General features: G+C 39.9%; 1 protein-coding gene across 10 annotated transcripts in view; it reads right to left on the minus strand.

Annotated features, from left to right (window-relative positions):
* NRXN1 (neurexin 1) overlaps window positions 1-6,828 on the minus strand; it is a 645,099-nt gene extending 638,271 nt beyond the window's left edge. For 2 of the 10 annotated variants that reach the window (XM_085218892.1, XM_085218890.1), the window contains exons 1-2: window positions 6,509-6,820; window positions 1,715-3,172 (exon numbers count right to left, since the gene is read on the minus strand). In XM_085218892.1, coding sequence (XP_085075018.1) covers window positions 1,715-2,453 — 739 coding nt within the window. In that variant the 5' untranslated portion in view covers window positions 2,454-3,172; window positions 6,509-6,820. Of the gene's footprint in view, window positions 1-1,714; window positions 3,173-6,508 lie in introns of all 10 variants that reach the window. The other 8 variants (XM_085218893.1, XM_085218887.1, XM_085218894.1 and 5 more) reach the window with 7 other exon arrangements.
* Window positions 6,829-26,278: the final 19,450 nt, after the last annotated feature.

Consider the following 26,278-nt stretch of genomic DNA (forward strand, 5'->3'; position numbering starts at 1 on the left):
TCATTTTACATGCAATTACACAAACTTTTCATATAAACATATGTTCAAAATCACTTTAAGTAAACAGTTTTAATGTACATAAGTTTATAATTATATATAAATGATTATTGTTGCTTTAATCAAACTGCTACAGCTCACGATTTGCTTTTCAGTTTATAATGAGACCTAACTCAAAGGTGCTAAGACAACCCATTATTTTATGTACACCTATGTATTAAGTAGTACTATGCATTAAAAATTCCCCCTCAAATACTAAATTTATTGACATGATTTAGAATAAAATAGAAGATACCTCATTTTACTGTTTCTGGGGCTGTGTTATTGAAAAAACAAACTTCTTATTCTGTTAAATTATCATTTGGTCTTTACTTACTAAAACTTATTTTAAGATGTTTATAAGGTTCGGTTTCGTTAACAAATGGCAGATGAGAGATAAACAACTGATAAAGCAAACAAGATGCAGAATGACTGTAGTGTTTTGGGTACTGACACTAAGGACAGAAGGTATTACATAATAAAGCACAGTCACAAATGAAGTTTTCTTTTTTAAAATGGGTGAAATCTGATAGAAATGACAAAATTATTCAGCTATAAATGTCATGCAGCTACTCAGGGAAGACCTTCATTTGGCCTACATCGTATCTTATTTATATTTACCTTTTACATTCCACACTCAGATCTTTGCTCTCAAATTCTGACATGAACATTACATTCTCCCTTGATACATTTGGTCTCATTTCATATGTATACCTGTAAGTTACGTTGTAGGCACGTAACATAGGTAATCTCTATGCTTACATAGCTTCAAGCAATGGTACACTTACTAGCAAAATAATATGAATCCTACATGTATCTGTATTAAATGTTCACAATCCTTCAAACCACCAAAAACAATGGGCACTGAATACGAACCATATTTTACTCAGTGCTTTATTTGCAGATGGGACTCAGGAAACTGCTGTTTTTCAAAGCTCTATCTTCCCCAGGAATTTTGCAGTCATGGAGTGTATACTTCCCCCTTGTCCTTTTGTATTCTCTCTTTAAGACTAGCATTGTAAATGGCTAATACATCACAAAGCAATACCGTTCACATATGTGTAAAATCATAATCCTCTATCTAATCCTCCTCCTCAGCAACAATTTAAGGAATTCCCAAATAAATCACTGATTTTATTCCAACAACAGAACAGAGGTACGTATCAATACAAAACAGACTCTAGATCTCCACTACCCTACAAAAATAAACCCAGGTCATCTCTGCACTTCATCCAGCAAAATTCTCCTTTGTGTTGTTTTCCCTTTTCCCAAAATTAATTGCCACTAGCTGATCATTGCAAGCTTTACCACCCTCTCTCTCAACTCTGGGCAAGTAAGATGCTGGCCACCCCCTCCTGGCTGGGAAGCACCTGGCACCGAAGCCCTGTCCTTTCTCCATCCCAGGACATCCCCACATCTCACCCTGCCATCAGAAGATACCCAGATGATGTCTTCCTCCCCCTGCTCGCCCCTGAAGAGAACAGAGGAGTGATGGCACCATGGTCTGCCACAGAGACACATGGGGAGAGGAAGGCAGGAAGAGAGAAGGCAGCAGGGAGGCAGCGGGGAGGGGAGCGAGACCCACTCATACAGATGAAACTCCATGCAGGCCTGACCTCCTACCCGTCCCCTCCACTACACGAAGGGGGTGGTGAGGCAAGCTAAGATGGTGCCTTACCTTCACTGCAGTCCTTCCCCCGAAAGCCTGTTTGGGAGCAGTCGCAAACGGCCTGGTCATTGAGCACCGAGCAGACACCTCCGTTGAGGCAAACATCCTCCCGAGCACACAGGCGGCTCTGCTCATCGTCCAGCCGCACCTCCTGGCTCTCCACCGGCGACGTCTGTGTGTAGTTGACCCGAACATCTGTTATCCAGCCCTTGAAGGGCTCCCGGTCCTTGACAGAGGAGAGTGTCAGCTTTAGTGTTGCTGACCGCAGCTCCGGTGGGAGCCCCCCCAAGAAGAGGCCACTGAACACAGTCATGTCCCGCCGCTTGGACTTCACCTCCACCCACTTTGCCTCAGCCCGGTCAATGATCAGAGTGGTGTTCTTGAAGTGGCGGCGGATGACCACGGCATGCCAAAGGTTGTCGTTGACCGCCATGTCAGAGAGCAAGGTGGCGGGCTCGGCGCAGAAGATAGAGAAACTGAGCTGTAGCCGCCCACCCTGGGTGAGGATGAGCTCCAGGAAGTCACAGAAACCCTCGTCATCAAAGTAGAGCACCAGCCCACTGGAGCTGCGCGTCTTCATGTTGAAGCTCATCTCACTCTCGCAGCAGGCATTCCACTTGGGGAAGCGGGTCCACTGCCCCTCGGCCCCCGGAAACTCCAGCCCACTGCCCAGCTCAGCCCAGCAGCCCAGCAGCAGGGCCAGCCAGAGCAGCAGGCAGCCCCCGCGCCGCACCAGCGCCGCCCCCATCCTGCGCGGCCTGGGGCGAGCGAGTGGGGCGGCAGTGCCGGCGGGGGGCGGCGCTGGGGCCCCAGGGGCAGACAGGGTAAAATCTTGCTGGACACCGGCCACGCTCGGAGCTTCAGGTGTGCTCACCCCCGCCACGGGACGGGGGGGCTGCGGGGGCCCCACGGGTTGGAGGGAAACAGTGAGGGGGCCAGAGGGTAGAAGGTGTCGGTGGTGATCAGTTCTTCACTGATCAGCCAGGTTTTGAGAAAGGTGTCTGGGCATGGGTGAGTCAGCAGAAATTTTCCCCAAAGCCAACATTACCAAAGCAGGAGACATAAAAACAAGACTGGTGGCAAAATCCTCTCCTCCAAGCAGATCCAGGAGCTCAGCAAGACTGTAGCAATATCCCAGTGCGTGTGCACCTCTTTTTACATCCTATTCACCAGCAATAGTTTCCGAGGAAGCCAATTACGGATCCCAGCGCTGCCTCCCCAAGACGTATCCTCTTGTCAGATCACGGAATGCCTGCCATGGTGCTGGAGCAGCGTCAGCAGGCGACAGGACTCATCGCTCATGGCTTCCTGAGCTGCCTCAATCCCAATGGGGTTGAAACCCAGAAGCTGTCAAACAGCCAGGCGGCTACTTGACATGCACAGCCTGACAGCTCCTCTTCTGCTCGCTTGTAAAAGGCCAAGGCTAAGATCCAGGGGGTGAACTCCTCTATTGTTTTTGTTTCTAATCTGCAAGGAATCAGAACAGAATAATAAGAAACGATGACTAATAATAACAAGTGAAATCATAAAGTTGATCAATAGTGTACATTTGTGATTAATTTTTCATTTGAGCCGCTGTTCAGTGTTAGCAAAATGAAGTGCTGCTGTAATTTTGGAGTTACTGAGAAATCATCATAATGTGCAGTGCTAAACTTAAATCCAATGTATATGCGTACACCAGATCACATTTTTATGGTTTAATCTGTATGTAAACTACTTACCATTCCAAAACTTGCAAATATTTTAGGAGCATATATTATTATTATTATAAGACCGAAGTTAAGAAGTGTCCTAAAAGATATTGCTTATCCTGCTATTTGGTTTACTGTAATTTATTTATGGAAATATCAGCACCTGTGAAGCTATAGGGTCCTATTAATGCAGATGATGGTACAAAGCCTGGTTCTAGTTCTTTCTAACATAGCTCAAAAGCGTAATAAAGGGACAGAGCTCCCAGCAGGAACTGGCAAGCTCTGCTGTACATGGCACACCTACTGGTTTATTTTCATGGGGTGAGGAAGAATTGTAATGGTTTCTTAGAAGGTTTTTTGAAAATTTCAAACTGCATTTTTCTCTGACACCTGGTTTCTTTTGCAGCTGATATTCTCTGTTCTGGCAGGGAAAATCCAATTCAAGCCGGCTCTGATGCTGACATTATTCACAATGCAGATCAGCTAATCCCAGGTGTTAGTCCTCTGAAATGGGTTGCAGTATTTTATGTATGTTTACTCAGATACCCTTATTTAAAAGGACACTCCTCATTTTAAAAATAATACATATGCCATAGTTCACTCTCTTCTTCTGAAGCGATCTCTGCATTCAAAGCATTTCAGAAAGGCTTCCCTCTCTTTTCTTCCTCCAAGCCGCACAGTGTTTTCCAGGAGGAGTGTGCAAGCAGAGATCTCCTGATGGAGGAGAGGATCTCCAACACTTCCCTCTCCTCAGCCAGCAGCACTCAGGCAGAACAGCACGGCCAGAGCTGCCAAGCCCCTCGCAGGCTACTGCATGCGGGTATGCATCTGCTGTGAGGAGGGGGGGGAAGGGATGTGCCTGCCGGGGCAAAACCTGCACACACCTCGGCTGCCTGCACCTGACATGTTCCAAGCTGCTAAGTCACCTCCTACTCTCTATATTTAATTTCATTTCTCTAAATGTCAACACGTTTATTTTTATTATTTGTCACATACCAGGCAGGCAAGAGAAGCGAAAGGAAAGCAAGAAGAACCCCCAGTGGTTAGAAGAACTCCCAAACCCGTCGGGCAGAGGCCAGCCATACTCAATCACCACCGGGCACTGCAGGGCATCAGCGAGCCCCATGGTTTTCCCCGCCTAGAGCCGCTGCCAGCAGTTTCCCGGCAGCCCCCCCAAAAAACGCGGTGCCCGGGAGGGATCGTCGAGGGAATTAGGCTACTCCGACCCCCGACGGGAGCCTTTGGGGCATTTCTGCGCTGTCGAGCGGGCTGCCGGCGGCGGGTAGGGGCAGGCACCGCTTCAGCACCACGAACAGCTCCGCCCTGCGCGGCCCGACGGGGCGGCGGCGAGGCGGCTCCGCGGCTGCCGCCTGCGCCCGGGGCTCCCCGCAGCGGCGGGGGACGGGGACGGGCTGCACGCGAGTGGGAGTACGAGGGATGCCCCGGGGGCGGGAGGGGAGGGCGATCGTAGGGCAGAGGGTGGGAGAGGTTGCGGCGAGGAAAAGGGGACGGAGAGCTGTGCGTGTGCCGAGGTGGGGAGGGCCGGGGCAGGGGACGGCAGGTGGGCGAGTCGGCGCGTGGCCCAAGGGTGAGGGGTGACTGGGGAGGGAACGCGCGTGGTGTGCAGAGGAAGCACGAGCAGGCAGGTGCCGCGAGGCAGGAGCGAGCGCGCCCGCGTGCACGGGTGCTTGAGAACGCGCGTGTGTCTGTGTGTGTGGGGGTGCGCGCGCGCCGCCGAGCGTGCAGAGCGATCCCTACAGGTGTCCGCGGAGAGCCAGCGAGTGGGGATCCCTCCCGGAGAGCCGCCCCGCCGCCGGCTGCGGTGCCTCCCGGCCCCCGCCCGCGGAGCGGCAGAGAGAGGACGAAAGGGAGAAAGAAATGAATAATAACAGTAATAATGAAAGAAAATAAAAGGGGAGAGGGGAAGGGAGAAAGATGAAAAGATTGAAAAGGATAAAAGGAAGATCCAAGGAAATAAATAATAGTAATAAAAAAGCCACAATTGCTTATTTATTACTAGTGATAACATCCACACAATCAGTATACAACGCGGTCTCGTCATCTCCAAAGCAGAAAGACACTGTCATTTCCAAGAAGGGACGATTTGGTCATGAATATACCACTCAACTGGGGTCTCAACTGCCAGCCGACTCCCTCCAACTCCCCCTTCCCTCCCGGCACTGTATGTGTGCGCACATGCATGTAGTGAGAAATATACACAAAGCAGCACTAACAGAGCAGCGCCTTCAGTGCCTCAGCAGTGCATCAATATCCTTTCCCCACCTCTCCATAACCATATTTTTTTTCCTTTAAAAATGATGATTTGATCACAGGTGCCCCGATAGAGCCTTTCTAAACGGGCGACAGGGAGCGCGAGGCACCCCGAGGTCAATAAATCCCGGGCTAACGGCAGGTCGCGGCACGCACCGCCCCGGTACGATCCTCATTGTGCCCAGCGCTCGGCATTGTCTCCGGTGCGGGGAAGCCCGGAGAGTTCGCAAATCACCGGATGAAAAGAAAGGAGCTGGAAAACAACCTTGCTGCGGCCAAAGGGAGAAGCGCTCCGATTGAAAAGCAGACTTAGCAGCATCATTAATCTTTTCCCTCCGTTTCCACGTAATTTCTAGAATCAAATTCTTTCCTAGGCGGCCGCAATGATCGATTTTGCTACCTCTCCAGCCTGCAGACGTATTTATTTTAATACGCTTGTGATAGAATTTCTCCCCCTTCAAAAATGCACACCATCAGCAGGAACCCGCGCGGTTCCGAACGCACCGAGGCAGCCGCCTGCCCTCTTTCTTCTGCTTCACAATAGGAAATGTCCCAAATTGCCCATGCACTTCCTGCACAAGCCCCTCGCCCATCCCAGCCCGCCGCCAACACACAGCGATCCCATCGCGATACGCATCCCCATCGCTTCGCGTTGCACCCGAGCAGCTCCCGCCAGGGAAAACATGCAGCACATTGATTCATCCCTCCGCTCACACAGATCCCACCCCCCACCCGCTTTGGCACGGGAAGAATCGCCGCATCCAACCTTTAACTTCTCCCTCCGCTCCTCCATCTCTGCTCCCCGCCATCTACCTCCCCACAACGCCGCATGCGAACCCACCAGCCTCTCGCGCCTCCTTCTCCTCTTCCTCCTCCTCCGCCGCGATACAGCGGGGCTCGTCCTTCCCGGCGCCGCTCTGCCCGCACCGCGGACACGCCTTACCTGCGCGGGGTGCCGCGGGCCGGGGCAGGCGCGGCCGGAGCTGCTTCTGCCGCTCGCCGACGGAGCGGGCGCTGCTGCGGGTGCGCGGCGGCGGCGGCGGGCGGGGGCGGCCGCCGGGAGCGGGGGGCGGTGCCGCCGCGTGACGCCGCCGCGCCCGTCTGCCCGCCGGGGGCGGTGCCGCGCTCGCTGCAGACCCCGGCCCGCCCCGCCCCGGGCCCGCCGCGCCCCGAGGCTCTGCACTGCAGCGGGCACGGCCCGGGGAAGGGGAGGTGGGCGCCACCGAGGGCGGGGGCGGGACGGGGCGTCGGCTTGGTGTCCTCCCGTCTGCTCCTCCGGCTGGGACAACTCTGCCGTTCCCTCTTCACCACACCGCTGCTTTGCGTGCGGTGCGCTGCTCGGTTGGATGGTTCTAGAGCCGAAGCTTTCTGGAGTATGCAATGCCTGTAGGAAAATGCAGGTGTGGACTTCTAACCGAAGGATACCTTCCCGGCCAGGGGGGTGGTCTGTTGGAAAATCTGGACGCTGTTGGGCATTGTGTTAAACCTGTTTGAGCGTATGTTGTTGCCCAGTGCTCACAAACTATTGAAGAAATCTAAGGCTTCTTGAGCTCGTTGGGTTTAGCTGCCTGGAAGGCATCGTGTCATATCAAACACACCCAGTTGTGTCCAGATGGTGGCCTGCAATCTTTGTGCTCAGTGGCCAGGAGAAAGGTGCTGGCTGGAAGCTGCCGGTACCCAAGCCAAGGTTCTTACAACTCTTCAGACTCCATAATGATTCGGTTACACTCGAATCAGAAGAGCACCCCCAACATCCTTTTTTATAAAGGTGCGTGCAGCCATACTTTTTGTTTTCCAAGCTGAAAACAACACATAGTCATTTAGTTTTGAACTGAAGCTCCAGAAATATGTGTAAAAAACCCTCATTCTCCCAGCTCAATTTTTTTTTTGCAGAGGACTTAGTCTTATGATCTTTTTTAATGAATCAGGCATCCTCACAGATGATAAGTTTGGTGAAATAACTGAACAACAAGAATAAAAGCTTGCTAGATATGCTACATATCTTCAGTACGTGTAACACCATCAAACTTCCTTTTTATTCAGCCAGATGATACCCATATCCATTTATTTTCAAATAAAGAGTGAGAATTTCTCCTGACAATTCTAGTAACTTGACCTGCGCAAACAGAACAAGGAGCAAATCACTCTCCTGCTATGAAAAGAATATAAATTGTAGGTTTCGGCAATAACAAAAAGGGAGACACTTTTTTAAAGGAGCAAAATTGCAGACTGATAGAAATTAGTACTCATGATATATATTTTATGTTAAAAAACAAAACAAAAACAACAACAACAACAACAAACAAACAAAAAAAACCCTATTTCCTAACTGTGGCCTAATTTTTACCATGCTTATGGTGAAAATATGGTAATATTTCTAATGCTCTTTGCCTCATCCCCAGAGGTGCCCAAGGGCAGGTTGGATGGGCCCTGTACAGCCTGATTTGGTGAAGGGCAGCTCTCACCACGGCAGGGCTTGGGGCTGGGTGGGCTTTAGAGTCTCTTCCAATGCAATCCATGTTATGATTCTATGACTCTCTGATTCTATTATATGATTCTGTGATTCTCTTAGATAGGGAGAATCAAAGTCCAAGCCCAGTCACTGGTATGGGTGGATGTGCTGGCGCAGGTTGAGGCTTCTTCCACTTTCCAACTAAAGGACAGCCCAACTGTGCCAACTAGCACCAGACAACATTCACATTTCTCTAAACCTCTAGCAAGAATTTTGCCACAGTTAGAGGGGTGGCTGGGAAGAGCCTACAAAGAAATAAAGCAATTAGACAATTAGTTAGTCAGGAAGATACAGGGAAATGTTTGGGCAATAAAATTTCCTGAATTTAATTCAGTTTTTGATTGACTTCTAAAAGAATTTGTTACTTTTGTCATTCGCAGAAATTTTTGCAGCCTGTGGTGTCACAACCATTCATTCTGAAGCAGCACAATAATAAAAAAAAAGGATGAACCATCTCTCTTTGTATATCTTTCAGGCTTACACATGTATGGAATACCTTGTAGCACATGGTCTTACAGAACCTTGACATCTACTGCATAAATTAGTACTCTGTGTTATACTAAAAATATTGATAAGTTTTGAAGATGATAATGATACTCTTGGAAATATTATTTTATATTATATATATATTTTATAATTATATTTTCTGCCACAGGGAACGTAGTACATTATGCAACCTGCAAGTTTAAGATCTGGTGAGGGATATATATTGTCAGGAAGAAAAAGTGTCTTTGAGTCATTGAAAGGTACATGTATGAAATTGTCTAGAGGTTGTAATTTTAAATAAGAGGTTTGTTGGCTAGCTCGAGTGAATGCTGAAGCTGTCTCTTAGACACATACATGCGGCTGACATGACTGTCAGAGCTAATCCAAAAGTAATCACCCTGTCAAGGAGATGCATAAGAATTATGAATTGTTCTGCTGAGAAAAAAACAACAAATACAAACAAACAAAATGGAAACCAAACAAAAGGTTCTTTTTGAGAACACTGGCTCTCTGGGAAGGCATGAGAGATAGGAGGAGGGATAAAGTTATTTCTGGGACAGAGACTGCAGGAACTGTTCTTAAGCTTCTAAAGGAAGAAAACAAAAAAAACTTTTTCTTTGCTTATGTGGTTTAAGGGAATGTTCAGTGACAGAGCAGTTAGATTTTTGGAATACCTCAAAGCTCTACTGTGGTTATAAGCACTCCGTATTTTTGAAATCTTTTCCTTCTCTGGAGTTCTCATCATTAATTATTTTAAATCAAACCAAATCATTGAGAAGAACTTCAGATTCCATAGAAAGCTGGCCATTGCACGTTGGGTTACAAGTTTCCACAGAGAAAATTCAGCAAGTGTTTTTTGGTCTTATTTTTAAATGATTCATTGGTACCTTTTGAACTTAACGGTCTGGAGTGAAGAACAGACAAGAAAACATTGAGATGTAGCAGAACTATTATCTATATTGGACACAGCCAGTGAGCTTTAAAAAAGCGTGAGGGAAGAAAGTTGTAATTTCTGCATACTAGTTGCCATATTACTGTTCAATCACAGATGTGGGTGACGAAAGTACGGGTAAATTTAAAGTAAGAAGAAAGTAAAAGACACCTGTACTTGAAGTATTTGAAGATACTGAACTAAAAGGGAAAAAAACCATATAGTTAAACAAGATGAGTTGCAGCACCTAATCAAAAACAGCACCGGGATATTTGATTCAGAGATGTATTTGAACTCTGAGAACAGAAATGAGAGGTAACTAACTCCATGTGACTTAAATGTGACTGTTTCTGTAGGTAATTCATTTTTTGAGCTAGTTTATGCCTAATTTTGGAGGATTGGGATGTTAAAATCTTGCTTTAAGCTAACTCTGAATGGATAAGTAATAAAGTAAAGGAGCATGTCTATAAGGATTTAAATATTTTTTGACCTTATACTTCATACTGGAATTTAATGCCATTTCTGCTATTTCAGAAGATACAATTTGTGTTGTAATGTTCCAGTCATGAAGACTGGAGACTCACATAGTTGGATGTAGATTTTAGTCTCTAAAAACAGTATTGTCCAAAGAAAGCAAACATCATTAGAAAATGTGTAGGCTATTTGATGATCAGAAGGTATTTGCGGATTTGGTATGTTCAAAATCTCAGCTAACCACAAACCATTTCAAGACTTATAAGATAAATTCAAGAGAATTTAACAGTAATAAATAGTATCTTTCCAGAAATCTCAGTTCGGTCATTGAGATGAACTTAGATGACATTGTTGTTGGCTTGGTAGCTTCATTGCAGGGAACTGTTTTAAGCAGTAAGAAAAATAGACCTGATTAATAGTTCAAAACATAAATATTGATGGTATCTATGTCAATAAAACACGAGATATTGAGTTGGAAGTTTTATTACCAGGACTTGTATATAGTACCTGTGGGTTGATTTTTTTTCATGAAATGAGAGGAAGTCTCCAAGACTATGAAGATGATTTCATTACTACAACATAGTTATCATAGAGAAAATGTAGTGTAAAGCATAAAGAGACACCAGGACTTGAATTTTCCTTTATGTGTTGTTAAGAAGAAATCTGTAGTGACAAAAACATATAATTTGATAGCTCTAAAATGCAAAGCTGAAGATATTGCATACTTTTTCCATGCCTGTTCTCTCTCTCTCCATGTACAAGGGTTGACAAAATAGCACAGCAGTACACACTGCTAGGAGAAATCTGTAATGAAAGACCCCATATTAGCTCTTCTAAGCTGTATTGAAACTCATTTTTCAGCTAGCTTTGTTGATGAATCTTCAGTCAGTTCTAGAATAGATTACGATACAGCACAAGTTGCAATGGTTTCCTCAGTAAAGCTTCCTGAAGGAAGTCAAGGTGGTACAAAATGTCCTTCTTAGTATATCCCTTTGGATTTGACGATCCATATAAATCAATTGCGTGAAGCATGGTAGTACAGAGAATAGTTGTGAGTCCACTGGCTTTCAAAGTATATTTGATTTGATATTAACTCTGTTAAAAAGAAGGTTGCTATACAAGTTTATTTCTGTATCTTGATAAGATTGATGTGAAATTGTCTCAAGAAGCTAGTTTCAAAAATCCAGAGAGAAAAAGAAAAAATTGTGTGATATTTTTACTGATTTTTAAAGGATCCCCTATTTCTCAAAAAAAGTGGTTGTATTTTCTGTGATTTTTATGTTGCAACATGAAATAACATATGTAAAATATTTATTTATGTCAGTAACTACATCTCAAGGTCATTAATGCCAAGTTGGAATTTAGAAATAATAAGTGTAAACACCATGTGAATAGCATAGCATAGAATAACAATATAACAATAGAATACAATACACTGCAGTTGTTCGTAGGAAGGAATCTACAAAGATAAGCAAGTCCAGCTTCCTGACCACTTCTGGTCTAACCAAAAGTTAAAGCATCTTATTAATGGCATTACACAATGCCATCTCACTAGAAAATCAGTTCCAGTATTGGAGCATCCTCATGGTAAATGATTTTTTCCTAACATCCTGTCTAAAACTATACTGGCTCAGCTTTGTGTTGTTCTTGTGAGTCCTGTTATTAGCAGGAAAAGAGATTGACAGCTCCCACTCCATTTCTCCTCCTCGGGAGGAAGGTGCCAATGAATGCTTTCAGTCACAAAATATAAAGAAGTGAATGAATCTTCTTTAGCTCAGATGTGTGGTTTTCTTTTATGTCATAGCAGTTTATAAGCAACAAAGTATAGGTAACATTCTAGGAAAAAAAAAATAAAAGAAGATGAATTGTAGAGAATAACAGTGTGTTGCATGTTGTCATTGAGTGGATGATGCTCACTAAGTACTTTGAAGCTCATTTCATCCATAACTGTCTGTGGAATCACATGCTTGAAAGTAATGGGTAAGAAATCCCACAGCAAACAAATCTGGGATTAATTTTTTGTTACAGTCCCAAAGAGAGATTATTTTAAATCCTGAAGTATTTTACTTAATATTTCTTGCGAAGTTTCTTTGTATTTAAAAGACTTTTGTAAACACTACTTATAGAATTTCCCGTAATTTCTTTTTAAATCTCACTAAATTCTTATTCATGTGTAACTGATGTAATTTATATGAAAGTTATGATTGCTGTTTGTAAGACATTTGTATGAATTTTCATGAAATCCATTGATCATCATCAGTCATAGCCTTCATCACCCATTTCTAGCTGCCTATATATATCACTGCATTCTGGACTCCTGTCTGTTAGGAGAGCTTCTGAACAATCCCTAAAGCATGCCTCTATGAGGAAACGAAACTATTTTCCAAAGACCTTACAAATTGAAAAACAATGTACGGCAAGTCTATGAGGCTGGCAGAACAGCAGGATATTGTAGTGCAAATTATCAGTGTGCCCAAATCATAGATGTAGCATGCAAATTAGTAGAAGCAATCAAAGAAATTGCATCTTGCACAGCTGCAGGACTGGATCTTACGTGGGAACTTCCCTGAAAGGTGCTGAGTGCCCTCAGTTCCTGCTATCTGCTAATGCAGGCTGAGGGTACTAGGAAGAACTTATCCTATTTTGAATCAAGCCTTTTGATAGCTTCAAGAAAATCTCTGATTATTATAATTTGTTTTATAGTGTGTCACTCTACACTTATGAAAAATGAATATACTTGCTATAATTCAAGTATTCTACAGACACTTAGCTCGACTAAAAGTGTGCCAAGTACACTAAAAATATATTACTTTTCATAAGGGTATAATTTCCTCGTAATCAAAAGATATCCTCTGATTCAAAAATTGCTATGATTGTTAATGTTGGTGAGAACTTCTAAGGCATCAAAGCAGAGGAATATTTGTGATGTGAAGCTGCAGATAGGTGGAGATCATCAGTGTTTAAATCATAAATAATGCACCTGCACAGTAGATTCACCGAGAGAATACTAGAGTATGCCAGATGGGTAGTATTTTTCCACTTCAGGGCAGCTTTAATGTTGGGAAACCTTGTTCAGAATCTTTCACTAAGGGATTCAAGGCGTTCCTTTTCAAGAAATTGCAGTAATAATTACTAGTATTTTAAAAGCTTCATACAATTTCTTTCTGTTTGGTCCTCACACTTTTGTAAGTCCAGTATTTTCATTGCTTCAAATAATTCAGGTGTTTCCAATATAGTGCAGAACTAAGTAATAGGGGAGGCAAGTAGGGATAAGACAAGGGGCCAAGGGAAAGATGGATTGGAATGCAGCTGATAAGGAAGGGAGAAAGGATAGAGCCACTGTAGTTGAAGTTGTTAGAAAAAAGGAAGAAAACCGAGGCTATAAAAACAAAAGTTAGTGTGGGAAATGAAGAACAAGGAAAAGGAAAGGTGAGAAGAAAGAAACAAAGAAAAGTAGTTAAAAGGCAAATAGAAACCAGGTACAAGGAAATAAATCAAATTTAATTGATAATGGACCATTTTACCTGGGTAGAAAAAGAAGTAATGAGGTATAGCACTAATCATAAATACATGGGCATCTTATGAGTTGACACTCTAAGGAATAAAGGTTTTTCTGTTAACTACTCAGGCTGTGGAGTGGAGACAGAAGCAAACTAGTCAAAATAGAGACTTTTTTTTTAGTGGCATTATGACAATGCCAGAGTCAGAACTAATGTGAGAGTAGTTAAACCTATTGGGAGAACTGTCTGTAGCTGTTGATTGTATCTTCTGCATCCAGTTGACAGTCATGGTCTATGGCACAGCAGGATATTTTTGGGTCTCATCCTGTGCTGCTTCCATGCTGCAGCTTGACAGCATAGAGAGTATAAAACTTCTGCTTCTATATGTGAATGGTTTTCTTGTGGTACTGTTGGAAGAGAAAAGTAGCATCAAATTTTGTAATATTATTTTCCTCTGTTCATCACCAAACTTACTCACAAGTACTTTAAGACTTGAAACAGGCAGTACTATGTATTCTTTTCTTTAGCAATGCTAGTGATGTTTTTGTTCTTCCCTCCCAGGCAATCAATGCTGTACATTTGCAATTATCATTTTCTTAGTGGCATTCAAACTCTTTAGCTCTAGTTCTTTTTAAGCACCAAACCATGCCAGAATCCAGGGCAGCCTGTTTTCTCAGTCCAAGAAAGCACTCCTTTACGCATTATGAATATTCAGATTTTTCTGCACTACCTGGAAGTTTTTGTCTCTCACAAAAAATACGCTTCTCCAGTGGGAGGGTGTGTATTGCATTTGTGTTTTCAGTACCAATGAATCACTGTTTGCTGCATGGACTATTTGTTTTTCTAGTTACTGTTTCAGTTGTTCCTTGACTCTGCCATATTCAACACATAGAGTAGTTTTTTGCTCTTGCTCTTCATCTGTGATTCTTTCCATCTATTTTGTGACCATGGCCTGTGCTGACTATTGCTTTTGATTTAGCTTGTGCATTTGTGCAGAAATACTATAGCTACGAAAGCAACAGGAAAAGCGAATTTTCACAGATTTATATAGTGGTAGAAGAAAAGGTGAAGTTATTTTTATTTTAAACAACAGAGTCAAGTTCTTTCTAACGTGTTTATTAAACTTTTGTTTTGCAAGATGTGCTGTAAGACAAAAGTTTTTCATTACATAACCAGATACCCCAATCTTAGCCACCCACAATAATTTGAATTAAGTTTTAAGGATTCAGGTTGAACTGTTAGTACTAACCAGTAAATATTCTCTACTAATATTCCTCTATTGTCATGTATGTGATGTGCTATTTTTATTCAGAGTGCATTCATTTTCTCAACATTATATTCATTTGCATTCATTTACTTTGTGTTCTTCATACATCTTCTCAGCCACAAACTTCTTAGGATGTCGTGACCATTAGAAAAGTGTCTTTATCTAGTTACTGTATTTACCTCAAGTTACTTCAGCATGCATTAAAACATTTAACTTGACAAATGAAAAAAGGTGAAGTAATAAAAATACTGTGTTTTATTTGAGGATTTGTAGACTAGATCACATTCAATTATTGCTGAGGGAAATTACTTCATAACCTGTCTACTATATATTGTTTAGTTTGATTTCTATATTTGTCAGGTAAGCATATAGCAATGTCTTCCAAGTGGATAGATCATTAGTAATGATCTATTTTATAGTATTGCTGGGTCAGAACAAATAGTTATGGTCCTGTTGATGGTGATATTATCACAGTAATGTTGGTTATAGACAAAAGATTTGGGCTGGAATACCTCAAGGCTTTGATCCTATAATTTAGCTAACACAGAACTCCAGCAGGGCTTTGCTCCTTATTCTGAGAGCTTATATTGATTCTTAGGTACTCAGTGACTTAATGCTACAGGCAGAGAAACACACAGATTTTCCTGATGTTTGCAAGTTTCAGGATGTAAAAATTATGCAAATTGATCATGGTTTGCCCAAAAAGCAAATTAGCATTGTGCACCTGTAGCAAGCATAATATGTGTATTTCAGAGAAAGTATGAACATTCAGCACATTTTTACCTCATTAGCACTCCGGGGGTAGCAGTGACTTAATTCTTTCCCGCTGAAAGCTCTGCAGTTGCTACTTGTGGACGTTTTACAGTTGCTCATGAAACACGTCTGTCAAAAACAAACATAAATTTTATGAAAAGTATTGAAAAGTCAGGGTAATGATTCATTCCTTTATAGAGTGAATAGCTCTGTTCAGGTTGTAAAGCCTTTTGCATTCCAATTTGGTGGGGCGTAAAAAGAAATGCCACTCCCAGATTTGGGCTGCCTGGCTTTGTAATGCTTCAGATTTGGAAGCAGATACTTGCTGCTCAGGTTGCAGAGATCACAGAACACCTGTTCTGACCATATGAAGCTGCATTTTGCAAAGGAAGAATTAGATGAAAAAGGCTTAGGAAGAACACCATGAAACAAAATGGACTTCACTGTGATGTGGTGTGGAATGAAAAAGAGATGTGAAAAATCCCATCTGTCAATGTCGTTCTCTTTGTTTATGAGATATTAGTTGTTGGATTGAGAAAGTAATCTTTAAGTCTCCACAAAGTGTTGATAACTTTCACATGAGGAGTATAAATAGTTATCATTTGTCGTATTTGTCTCATACAGTGAGAAATGAGGAAAGAATAAAATGAATGAAGAAAGATAAAAAAAAAATTTGCACAATAATGTTGTTAAGTTTCCTGTTACACTTTGGAAAAGCATCATTTTGGAAGCTCTCTTGCAACCACCCCTGAACTGTTTTATTAGATGAGCAATAATCCTTATGCAAAATTAGCTTTTGTTTCCTTTTAGCTGAATTACTAAAGCATTTCATTTTCTGTTAGAAATCCTTTTTCCACCTTCTCTTTCTTCCCTATGCTTTGTTCCCTTTTAAAATACATTTTTGGTATTTTAATGTGGTTCTTTATATGGTTATTTTTACACAATACTCTTTGCTGCTGAACATTCATCTAAGTCCACAAATATCCCTGAAGATACTATAGGTACTCCTGAGCAACAGCTGAACTTTTCTTTCATATGAAAGAAATCTGTTGGTAAATTTTGAAATTCAAATATAGACATAACACGGGATATAACATATCAAAGGATGTAACCACCTTAAGTATTTCAACTGAGCATAGCATGGGGTTATATTAACTTTCCTCCTCGTTAATGAACTGTCAACTATCAACTTAGGAGACAAATCTGAGAACAGTTATGAGTATATAGCCAAAGGTGCCTTCTCAATCTGCTGTTTAGAAAAGCTAGCTATCTTTTTGAGTTGTACTGAGAATTTATTGGAAGGCAATTCTTGGTAATAATTTATGCCACCATATATGATAGTATATGGCCTCATCCAGAAGCTTTGCTGAAATCTTTGGCAATCCTTCTTAGAAACAATATTGCCACATTTCATGACAAGGTCAGGAAAAAGTGAGGAGAATTGATGAGAAAGCTCATAAAAAACTTAAAAGACCAAGAGATTCCTTTATGAAGAAGAGTCATATCTGTGAACACCTGAAAAACAGCCTCTCCCACTAACAAAACTCAAACCTATAGAACAGCGTAAAAGACAATAGATAGGAAGATATTATTTCATATTTTATGAAAAAGATACTAAGAGAAACTGAAGAAAACTGATTCAAATCTGTGTGGGGAAATTCTTTTTCACACAGTATATAATTAAACCATGAAACACATTTGTACAGGTTGATACTGAGGCCAAAAAACTGAGCAAAATTAGAAAAAGATTTGAATATTTATATAATAAGGAAGAATATACAAAATGTTGACAGTGGTGGCTGCCAACACATTTTCAAAGACTGTTAATTTTCAAGATGCAAACAAATCCTTAGAAGAATTTTTAGTGTAATTATGTGCCCTAACTTTATTATGTAGTTCATCCTTTGATGTCCATTGTGCGACCCCTCTGAACTGAAAGTGCCTTGTTTATGCTCTAATACGGAACTGAGAGGGGCTTTCCATCCCAAACTGGGCCATATGTCCTCTACTTCCTTCAGTGGGTTTTCTTTTTTTTTTCAATATAGTTGTTACATATTTGCCATATCGTTTACTAGGTAGACATATATTTGTTCTATTCATGCAAGACTTAGCCAGCTGTATGCCAGCTGTTCGCACAGCACTGTATTTGAGCTAGTGAACCTTGCTGAGGTGTTTGATTTTTTTTTTCCTCAGTGAATGTTCAAAGGGCTCTTAAAAAGCAGCAGATTTTTTGCTGAGTGATGTAGGATATTTTTTTCTCTGACATCTCATTCTTCTGTAGCTGTATTGTAGCCTATACATCAACATTTAGTGACCAGTGCAGTAAACAAATATAGCTTATTTAAATTTATCAGGTGTCCATAAGCTGATGTGGATTTTAACATGATATATTCATTATTTTTGTCATCAAATCAGATGTCTACAAACAGCATAACGCATTGATTCCTTGCTTTTTTTTCAAATTTGTGGGATTTTTATTACCCAAGCTGGTCACATGAATATTTTCATGAACAAAAAATATTGATTTGAGTGCTACTGTGAAGCAAGTGAAGGGAGTTGTAGACATCAATAAAGCTGAATTCAGGGCCGATGTTTTAAAAATATATATTCACAGTTGCTAATGTTGCCTGTGGTGTTCATCCTGCTTTGCTCATAGTAAACATCTGACTTAGGGATTTAGTGCAAAAACTTTTCTGATGTAGCATGTTTTTTGCTTCTATAATAAGGAACAGGCAGCTACTGTTTGCTGTAATAGAGCTTAAAGACATCCCTTCTGTCCTCTTTGCATTTGAAAGAATTTATCACTCATTACTACATTGTCAAAGGCAGGATTATGTCCTATGTGCACTCACAGGAAAACCTCTGCCAACTCTTTCAGTTGCTGCCAGAAAGCCAGTGAACAGAAAATCCTTTTTTTTTTTTTTTTTTTTTTTTAAATGAGGCATGGAAAAATAAGTATTATCTTGAAAAAAAGAGTCTTTAAGAATAGGAATAGAATACGAACAGAAATTATGATCCTGAACAATAAAAGGCCTGTGCACACCTGTCAAGACTGTGGTCAGCAAAATCAACTCTGTGTCTCTCCCAGGAGACCAGTGAATTTATTCTATCCCCTCTTCGCTATGTCCTCATATAATTCAGGAAAGACATACTGAAAGCTGAATAGTGAATGTAATTCACTTTTACTGGAGAACTCTTGGATTTAAGGTATTGAACCGCTGCTGTTACTGGACATACCTACAGCATGCTGAAGAGCATGACTCAAACGGCCCTGAGCTCATGCAGTTATGCTGGCTACAGCACCATGCATAGAGGACAGCTTGCAGGAATGCAGGAAACAGTTATTAAATTTAGACAACATTGTTAGTTATTATGAATACTCTGTTCCAACAAATTTTTAGGGGCCTTTCCATAGCTTTGCAGAGTTCAGTGAAGACATGACATTCTCTTGAATACTTTTTCAACCTTGAGTTCTTTCGTTTTTCTCATAAAACTATCCTTAATACATTGTCCTCATTAAGACATACAAGAATTTAATAATACAGCACAAGTTATGGAATAAATCAGTCTAATAAATAATCCTTATGGCATAAATTATGCAACACAGTGTGGGTCCTTTGGGAGTAGTAGAGGAATGTAAGTGAAACTGTGACAAGGAATATCTGTTGCATAAGCACTGGCATTTTTCCCCGCTCAGTTTGATCAATGGCTGTGCTACACAGTGGCCTTCATAATATATAATGATTGTGGTGTAAGTACACGTGCTCGCTTGTAGAAGGGCAAAATATTTTACTTTGGCACATTTTATTGAAATAGACCAGGAAAACTTTAAAGCCAGCATTAGTGGTAGGACTTTAGGACAATTACTTAGTGTGATGCATAGGTTAATAGCTGTTATATGGTCACTTCCTTGCACATCACATTGAATAATTACACTTTTTTGTTTCCAGAAAAATAATTAATCTGTGATGGATGGGAGACTAAATTCAGAATGTGGGGTCACGCCCCACTTTATGATGGAATAGCTGCAGATAGTTTCTGCATTTTGAAGCATTCATTTCAGTACAGACTATATCAAATCTTTCCATCCTTTCAGGCCATGCAAACTTAGAAACTCATATATTACCTTGTAAGAGAAAACTGATATTTCTCCTGATCTTTTCACAATCAGACGGTACAAATGAGAATTGTGGAGTTATCCAGGATAGAAATGATGTCCTCTCTATATTTATTAAATGCTGCTTTCTAGTTCTAGGACTTTGCCATTGGATCAGGGGCAATCAATATCCCTTGAGTAGAGCTGAAAGAATCATGGAAATGAATGTTCTCTCAAATTTGTTTGAACATGTTTTGAGAACATACCTCACTATTATTTACATGTGAAGTTGACCAGAAAATTTACATTAAAATATACTGGAAATATGCTAATTCATTGAAATAAAAAGTGTGGACATCTATTGACAGCTTTTAGGTGAAAATTGCTTTTGTTGTAAAGTGCTCGAATATCTCTGACCTGACTCAGGAGAAACTTTAAAATCTGACATTTTTATTGGAAATGTGACATTTTAACACAGATGTTTTATGAAAACATTAAAATCATTCTGTTTAGTTTCAGTGTGAAATGAAAACAAATACTGAAAGCGTAGCAGTTTTTGTGAAATGTCAGCTTTATTTGTGATCTCTTTCATAGTCTCAGTATTTTTCAAGGCCTGTTTTCATCAGAATGTTCATGTAGCATGAAATTCTTCACTTTGCAGAGAGTTAAAACAAGGTTTATGTCACATTTAAATTGTATTTAGGACTGTGATATAAGGAGTAAATAAAAGATAAACATCATATAGGTTCAATACTATGCTTAGGCATAAAGAATAATTTTCAGGAAAAGAATTGCATATTAAGAAATTTTAGCGCTCATTTATTTTAAACATAAAATTTGTGCACTCAAATTGAGAACGTGAACTGACTGTACAGAAAATGAAGAAAGATAAGATTCTTCAGGATTGATTGAGGGCAACCCTTGTGTACCTTTGCCTTGCTGGCAGCTTGGCCACTTTCTCGGAGTTGACCTGTCATGCACCATGAACAAGAGCATGTACTGCAAATATACAACACTTGAAATGATAGCTGGTGGACGGGTTTCTGTACACTGATATGTTTTCATACTGATCACTTGTATGAATGAATGTGAGTATCAGTTGAAACCTTTGGCCAGATCTGTTTTAGTGAATATTTTTGTCCATCTTTATCCCCAAATTAAAAAACAATTGGAGGAAAAATGTCAAATTATTTCTGAGAAAATTAACCTCTATTGTATCTGTATTTTTAATATCTAAAGTTTTTTTCACTTTAGCGTATATAGCATGTAAGTGGGATATATTGACTTTGATGAATTTAGATTGTTTCATTTTTCTGTAATGTAAACCACAGGGTTTACATTGCTTTGTCTGAATTACTAGATAACACCTTCAGAACACTATCACTTTCAGAGACATTGCACATGAACACTGCAGATCCACAAGCTATCCACCTTTGCAAAAAGATCTTTATTTAACCATTTTAATCAAAGTGATTTCATTACAGGATAAGATGATTTCTTCATGAATTCCTGGAGAGCACAGCTACTTCAAGGAAAACTCAATGTATGTGCAAAAATTTCCTTTTGCATTAGTAAAACTTAAATGTACATTTAAATGTTTTGCTCCTTTTTATCGCTAACACTTCCTTCTGAATAGTGCCAAGAAGCCCTTAGCACTGCTGAGGGCAGATGGTGGCCTTGGGGCACTGGCAAGTTATGTAGATTATGTGTCCTCTAAAAATTGGCATTTACTCATTTTGCCAAGGAGTTCTGAAGAAGTTGTGTGCTGACTTCTATTTCGGAGTGATTTCTTTCCCTAAGCAAGACAAACCATCCAACAACAGTCTGTAGAACATCTGCTCAAAAAGTGGAAAGACTGTATAAGTAAGTATGTGGTGTGTCCAATTAAGAACTCTAAATGTGCATGCTTATTTAAAGTAAACCCATGTTTTAGAGGTAGGAATGATATTTATGTAATGGTTTTACAGCTTCCGCGTGGTCTGCTGTATAAATCTTTAGTTCTGAGTGAAATTCAGTGCATGGCAAATATAGAGAGAATTTGAGTATGTTTTTCTGGCTTCTCCCTTCTCCCACTTCATGTGTATTGAACAATTTTATTGAACTACCATAAGTGAATTTTGATAACACTCCATCTTCCTGGATACTTATATACAGTTTTGAAATATTAGATAGCTTTGTTTCCAAGTCTTTGAATCACTTAAAGCTACCCAAAGTTTGAGTTAATCAGTATTAAAAGCCCCTGAATCATACATAAATTTCTTTCTCCAGTTTTAGTTTCTTTTTTTCCTTTTTCTTTTTGCATATTACATAAGAATTTCTAATACATGAAACAGATAAATGGTTTATAATCCTAATAAATTCTGTGCAGGAAAGATTAAATTTCTGTACTCTCACCACAGAGATATGCAAAGCAGTGCTACTGCTCCCAGAGAAGGCCACAGCCAATCTCCAGTACTGATGTTATTTGGGTGCCCTCTGCATTTTCACTTGTGCTTTTTACACCCTGACGTTGCATCTTCTACCTGCTACAAATTTTTTGTAGAAATCTGAGTTCTTATAGAGAAAAATAGATCAGAAGTATTTTAGGAAAACCTGCAAGAATTACCACAGGAAAAAAAAAAAAAGAATATGATTTGCTGAGTTTCTTCTCAAGTTAATGAGCAAACTAAGCCTGTGGTCAAACTCAGGGTGATGGAGACACTGTCTTGAATGTCACAAGAGCTGGGGATCAAACTGCTCCTCCCAAAGCAAAAAACCTTTTTTTAGAAGCCCAGTAACTGAAGTTGGCCTAATGAGTTTCCTGGTCTTAATGCAGAATTTTAATAGGTCATTTTTAGAGAATCAATCTGTTTTGTTTTCCAGTTCATGAAAATGAGATTGAGAACACAAATTGTTTATGTGGAGGAAAAAAAAATCTATTTTCTGCAATTACTGGAGACGGTGAGAAATGAGAGTTTCCTAAGGGAGATCAAAGGTAATGACTGCATTTTTGATATTCATAATTCATTTCCTGGATCTGCCTTTCAATGTGGGGTAAATCAGCTTTGGTAGTTGATAACAGCATGATACGGTTTTCCTGCATATTCATGCATGCATTCATCAGTAGCTATGTGAGTGGGGGTGGGGGAGGATAGCAGGTTATGTTTATTCCTCACCTCTTCAAATGCCTCAAAGAGTAGGTTTGTCTCCCACCTTAGTCTAATCCTAATCTTGCTCAGATGGTGAATGCAGACAGGGCACACAGAAGAAATACATTGTTGTACCTTCACTTTATAATATTCCTGATGATAACAGGGTATTTGAAACTGGAGTACTAGACACCAGAAAGCATCATGGCTGCATTGTCCCCATTCATTTCTTCTGTTTTCTGAAAAGGGTTAAAAAAATAAGTCTATGAACAAAAAAAGCTGCTAATCTGGAGGGAAATAACAAACAAATAAAAAACCCCACAGGAATAAAAACAACAAAAGAAGAACTTATTATACAGGAACTCTATGATTTTATCTTTCAGTTCTCTTGTTGACTCTTCTTAAAGACATAAAAGAATAATTCAAACTTTCAATGTGTTGAGTTCCAGAGAGTAAGAAAAAAACAAGAACCTTTCCTGTTTTCTTCAGCAACACTGGCTCCTTGTAAAACCTTTTTGATAGTTTTAAGCAAATTCTTTATTACACGAATATCCTGGTCTCTCTGTTTCTCACTCAGTCAAACATATTACTAATTCACTCACTGGCATCTTTTTCAGAGTTTCTGTACCAAAGAACATTTCCAAATAGGTTGATATTGCTTTCTGCAACAAATGCTTTCAGTTTCAGGATGCTCAGGCTTTCTATTAGCATCTTCACTCAAAAGAAAATTAAAAAAAAAAAGAAGAAAAAGAAGTTTCTTGTTTAAAAAAAGTACTGATTCATGGTTACTGATAATTTGGTAGTTAAAAACCTAAGTCTCTCCTGTAGTAAGGAGTGCTACTAAGTCTTCAGGTAGGCTTACTGAGTTGTCAAAGAATGAGCTTTGGTGAATGAGGAAGCTGTTTCCTCTGATCAAGATTTGTAGCTTGATCTACAGCCTGGCAGCCCACAGTGTCTAATAAACAGTTGTGTATCCACAAACAAATATATTATCTGTCCTTTTGTGAGCTTGTGATCCTTTTCATTATTAATCTTTCATTTAAAAAAAAAAAAGGCTGATTCTATATATTGTACTGTTTCTTATAATTGCTTAGTAATTTATTTATTTATTTATTTTGTGGCAATGCATGTTTGATCTGTTTGCAGTGTTCCATGTAGATTTATGTTCCTATATAAATATTTATCAGAAATAGCAAGAGCAGCATTGGTTTATGCCCACACGAATGCAGGAAGACCAGCTGCACTCTTCAGAAAGATCTGGTAGCGTATGAACTCTCTTTCAGTCAAGGCTGATGCATTTATTAGCATGTGTGAGATTGTGTGGGAACACTGGTGGAAAATAACGCAGCAGAGGAAAGAGAGCCAATGGGCAAAGCATTTTGGCTGAGTATTTGGTACACTAACTTATCTCAGGCATGAGATTACCTAAAGCTGCTTCCAGGTGCATTGTGTCCCACCAGCTGGGATGTTCATCACATACACTACTCTCCAAATATCTCATTCAAAGCTATGAAATGCTCATCTGCTCTAATAGTAAAAAGAAATCTGATTGTCAGCTAATAAATAAAATGCTCAGATAGTCATATATTGGTCTAGTACAATAATACCGTCTTCTAACACTCATCTGTTACAATATGAATAAGAGATGGTAGATATTAAGTGCTTTGAGCCAAGATGTCTGCATTAATGTAGAATTTTCCTTAGTGAGCTGAGTCTGTGACTGACTCATTTTACAGTATAAATAAAATTTTACTGTGAAATATAAAATACCCCTTTTAGTGGTTATGTACATAGAAAAGAATTATGCCAAAAAATACACTAGAATGTAAGGGTACTAATTTGTATTCGTTTCTCATATCTGCTTCTAAACTTTAAGATTAGTCATTGCAGTACTTTAGATATTCTATCCCATATCTTCACAAGTAAGCCATTGCTTTCCAGGTCCCCATTTAGCACAATTCCAATCTGCCATTTGCCATTTTAGATGCCAGATATGCAACATGTTGCATCCTCTCCGTGACAAGATGCCACATGCAATGATTTGCATCTTTTAAACAGAGAATATAAATTTACATGGCATCTTTGAGAGAAGTGTCCAAGACAATTCTACTGGCAAGAAATCCTGTATTTTTTTTTTTATTATATGAGAACAGATGCTTTCTAAGGTAAAAAATTCTCCCCATTCAATGATTTAGTATGAAAATCTTGATAAATCTTGATAAATAGTATCTTCAAATTTTCAGTAAAATGTGCTATTTTTATATAGTGCTTCTGATGTGGGAAAAGGAAAAAAAGTGTTTTTTTCTTTTTGTTTTGTTCTGTTTTATTTTGTTTTCCTAAAGTAGAGTTTAAAATTGTAACTGGTAGTGGAATACTTACCCTTAATTTTTAAAAGATGGTTTCATTCTCTTCAATATTTAAAACTGATTCATTCAGTTAATGTTGATGAATGTAAATTGTGGCTTAATGTGTATATTATACTTGCTGTTTACTTACTATATTGTATACCTACATATATCTTTTTTTGTTTAATTATTATGTTATGTTTATTATACTATATATAATGATGATACATATATATTCCATTTAGCCCACCTTCACCTCTTAAAAAAAAAAGCAATTTGATGTTCATATGAACTGATATTGAAACAGCTTCATGTTAATCTTTCACTCCTTCTGAAAGATGTGGAAAATTGGGATGCAATAGGGTGGATATAGGATGGATTCCCATTTTGTTCTATTTTGCTTCATCAGAGCATAATTCATCCTAATACATTTCTACTGAAGACCAATTTCAAGAGATTTTCATGCAAAAATAACAACAACAACAAAAAAAATAGAACATAAAAAGATTTAAGCAAACTGTTCGTTCCTGTCAGAAAGGTGAAACATGATGCTGTGGGCTAGTTCTGTACTCCCAGATTTTCCCATTCTTTTCTGAAGTTTGGAAGAATTCATAAGTGCAAGGTGGGTGGAAAATAACACAATTAGAATTGGTAAATTATTTGCATAGATAAGGGAATAACAGAAAGAAGATCTTGGCCATATGCAGTGAAGGAGAGGGCACATTTAGCTACAATCCCGATAGAAATAGAAACAACACAATCTTGCTAAAATATTCAGCCAAACAGCTGGAATTCTTGCAAAATCTGTCTTTGAAAGGATTATGAATATGAGCACAGAGGCATTGCAGAGAATTACCCATACTCAGTAACAAATGTTTGACACAATGTGTTTGAAACTGGTGCTTATTTTGAAAACTAATAATGCACGTCCTCTAGGTGTAACCTGAAGCTGTGTCACCTATATCTACATGTACAACTTGCCATGGTATCAATGTGTTGTCTGTGCCAGGCTTACCTGATGTTACCAGCTGCATTTTATATTGGGTTCCCTGGGAGACTGCTGTTCCTTGATGCTGTCAATTCCTCTGTGTTTGGAAGGATGAATCTTGGCTTTACAGG

Source organism: Meleagris gallopavo, chromosome 2 (assembly GCF_905368555.1).
Source record: "Meleagris gallopavo chromosome 2, MGAL_WU_HG_1.1, whole genome shotgun sequence".
Taxonomy (NCBI): Eukaryota; Metazoa; Chordata; class Aves; order Galliformes; family Phasianidae; genus Meleagris; species Meleagris gallopavo.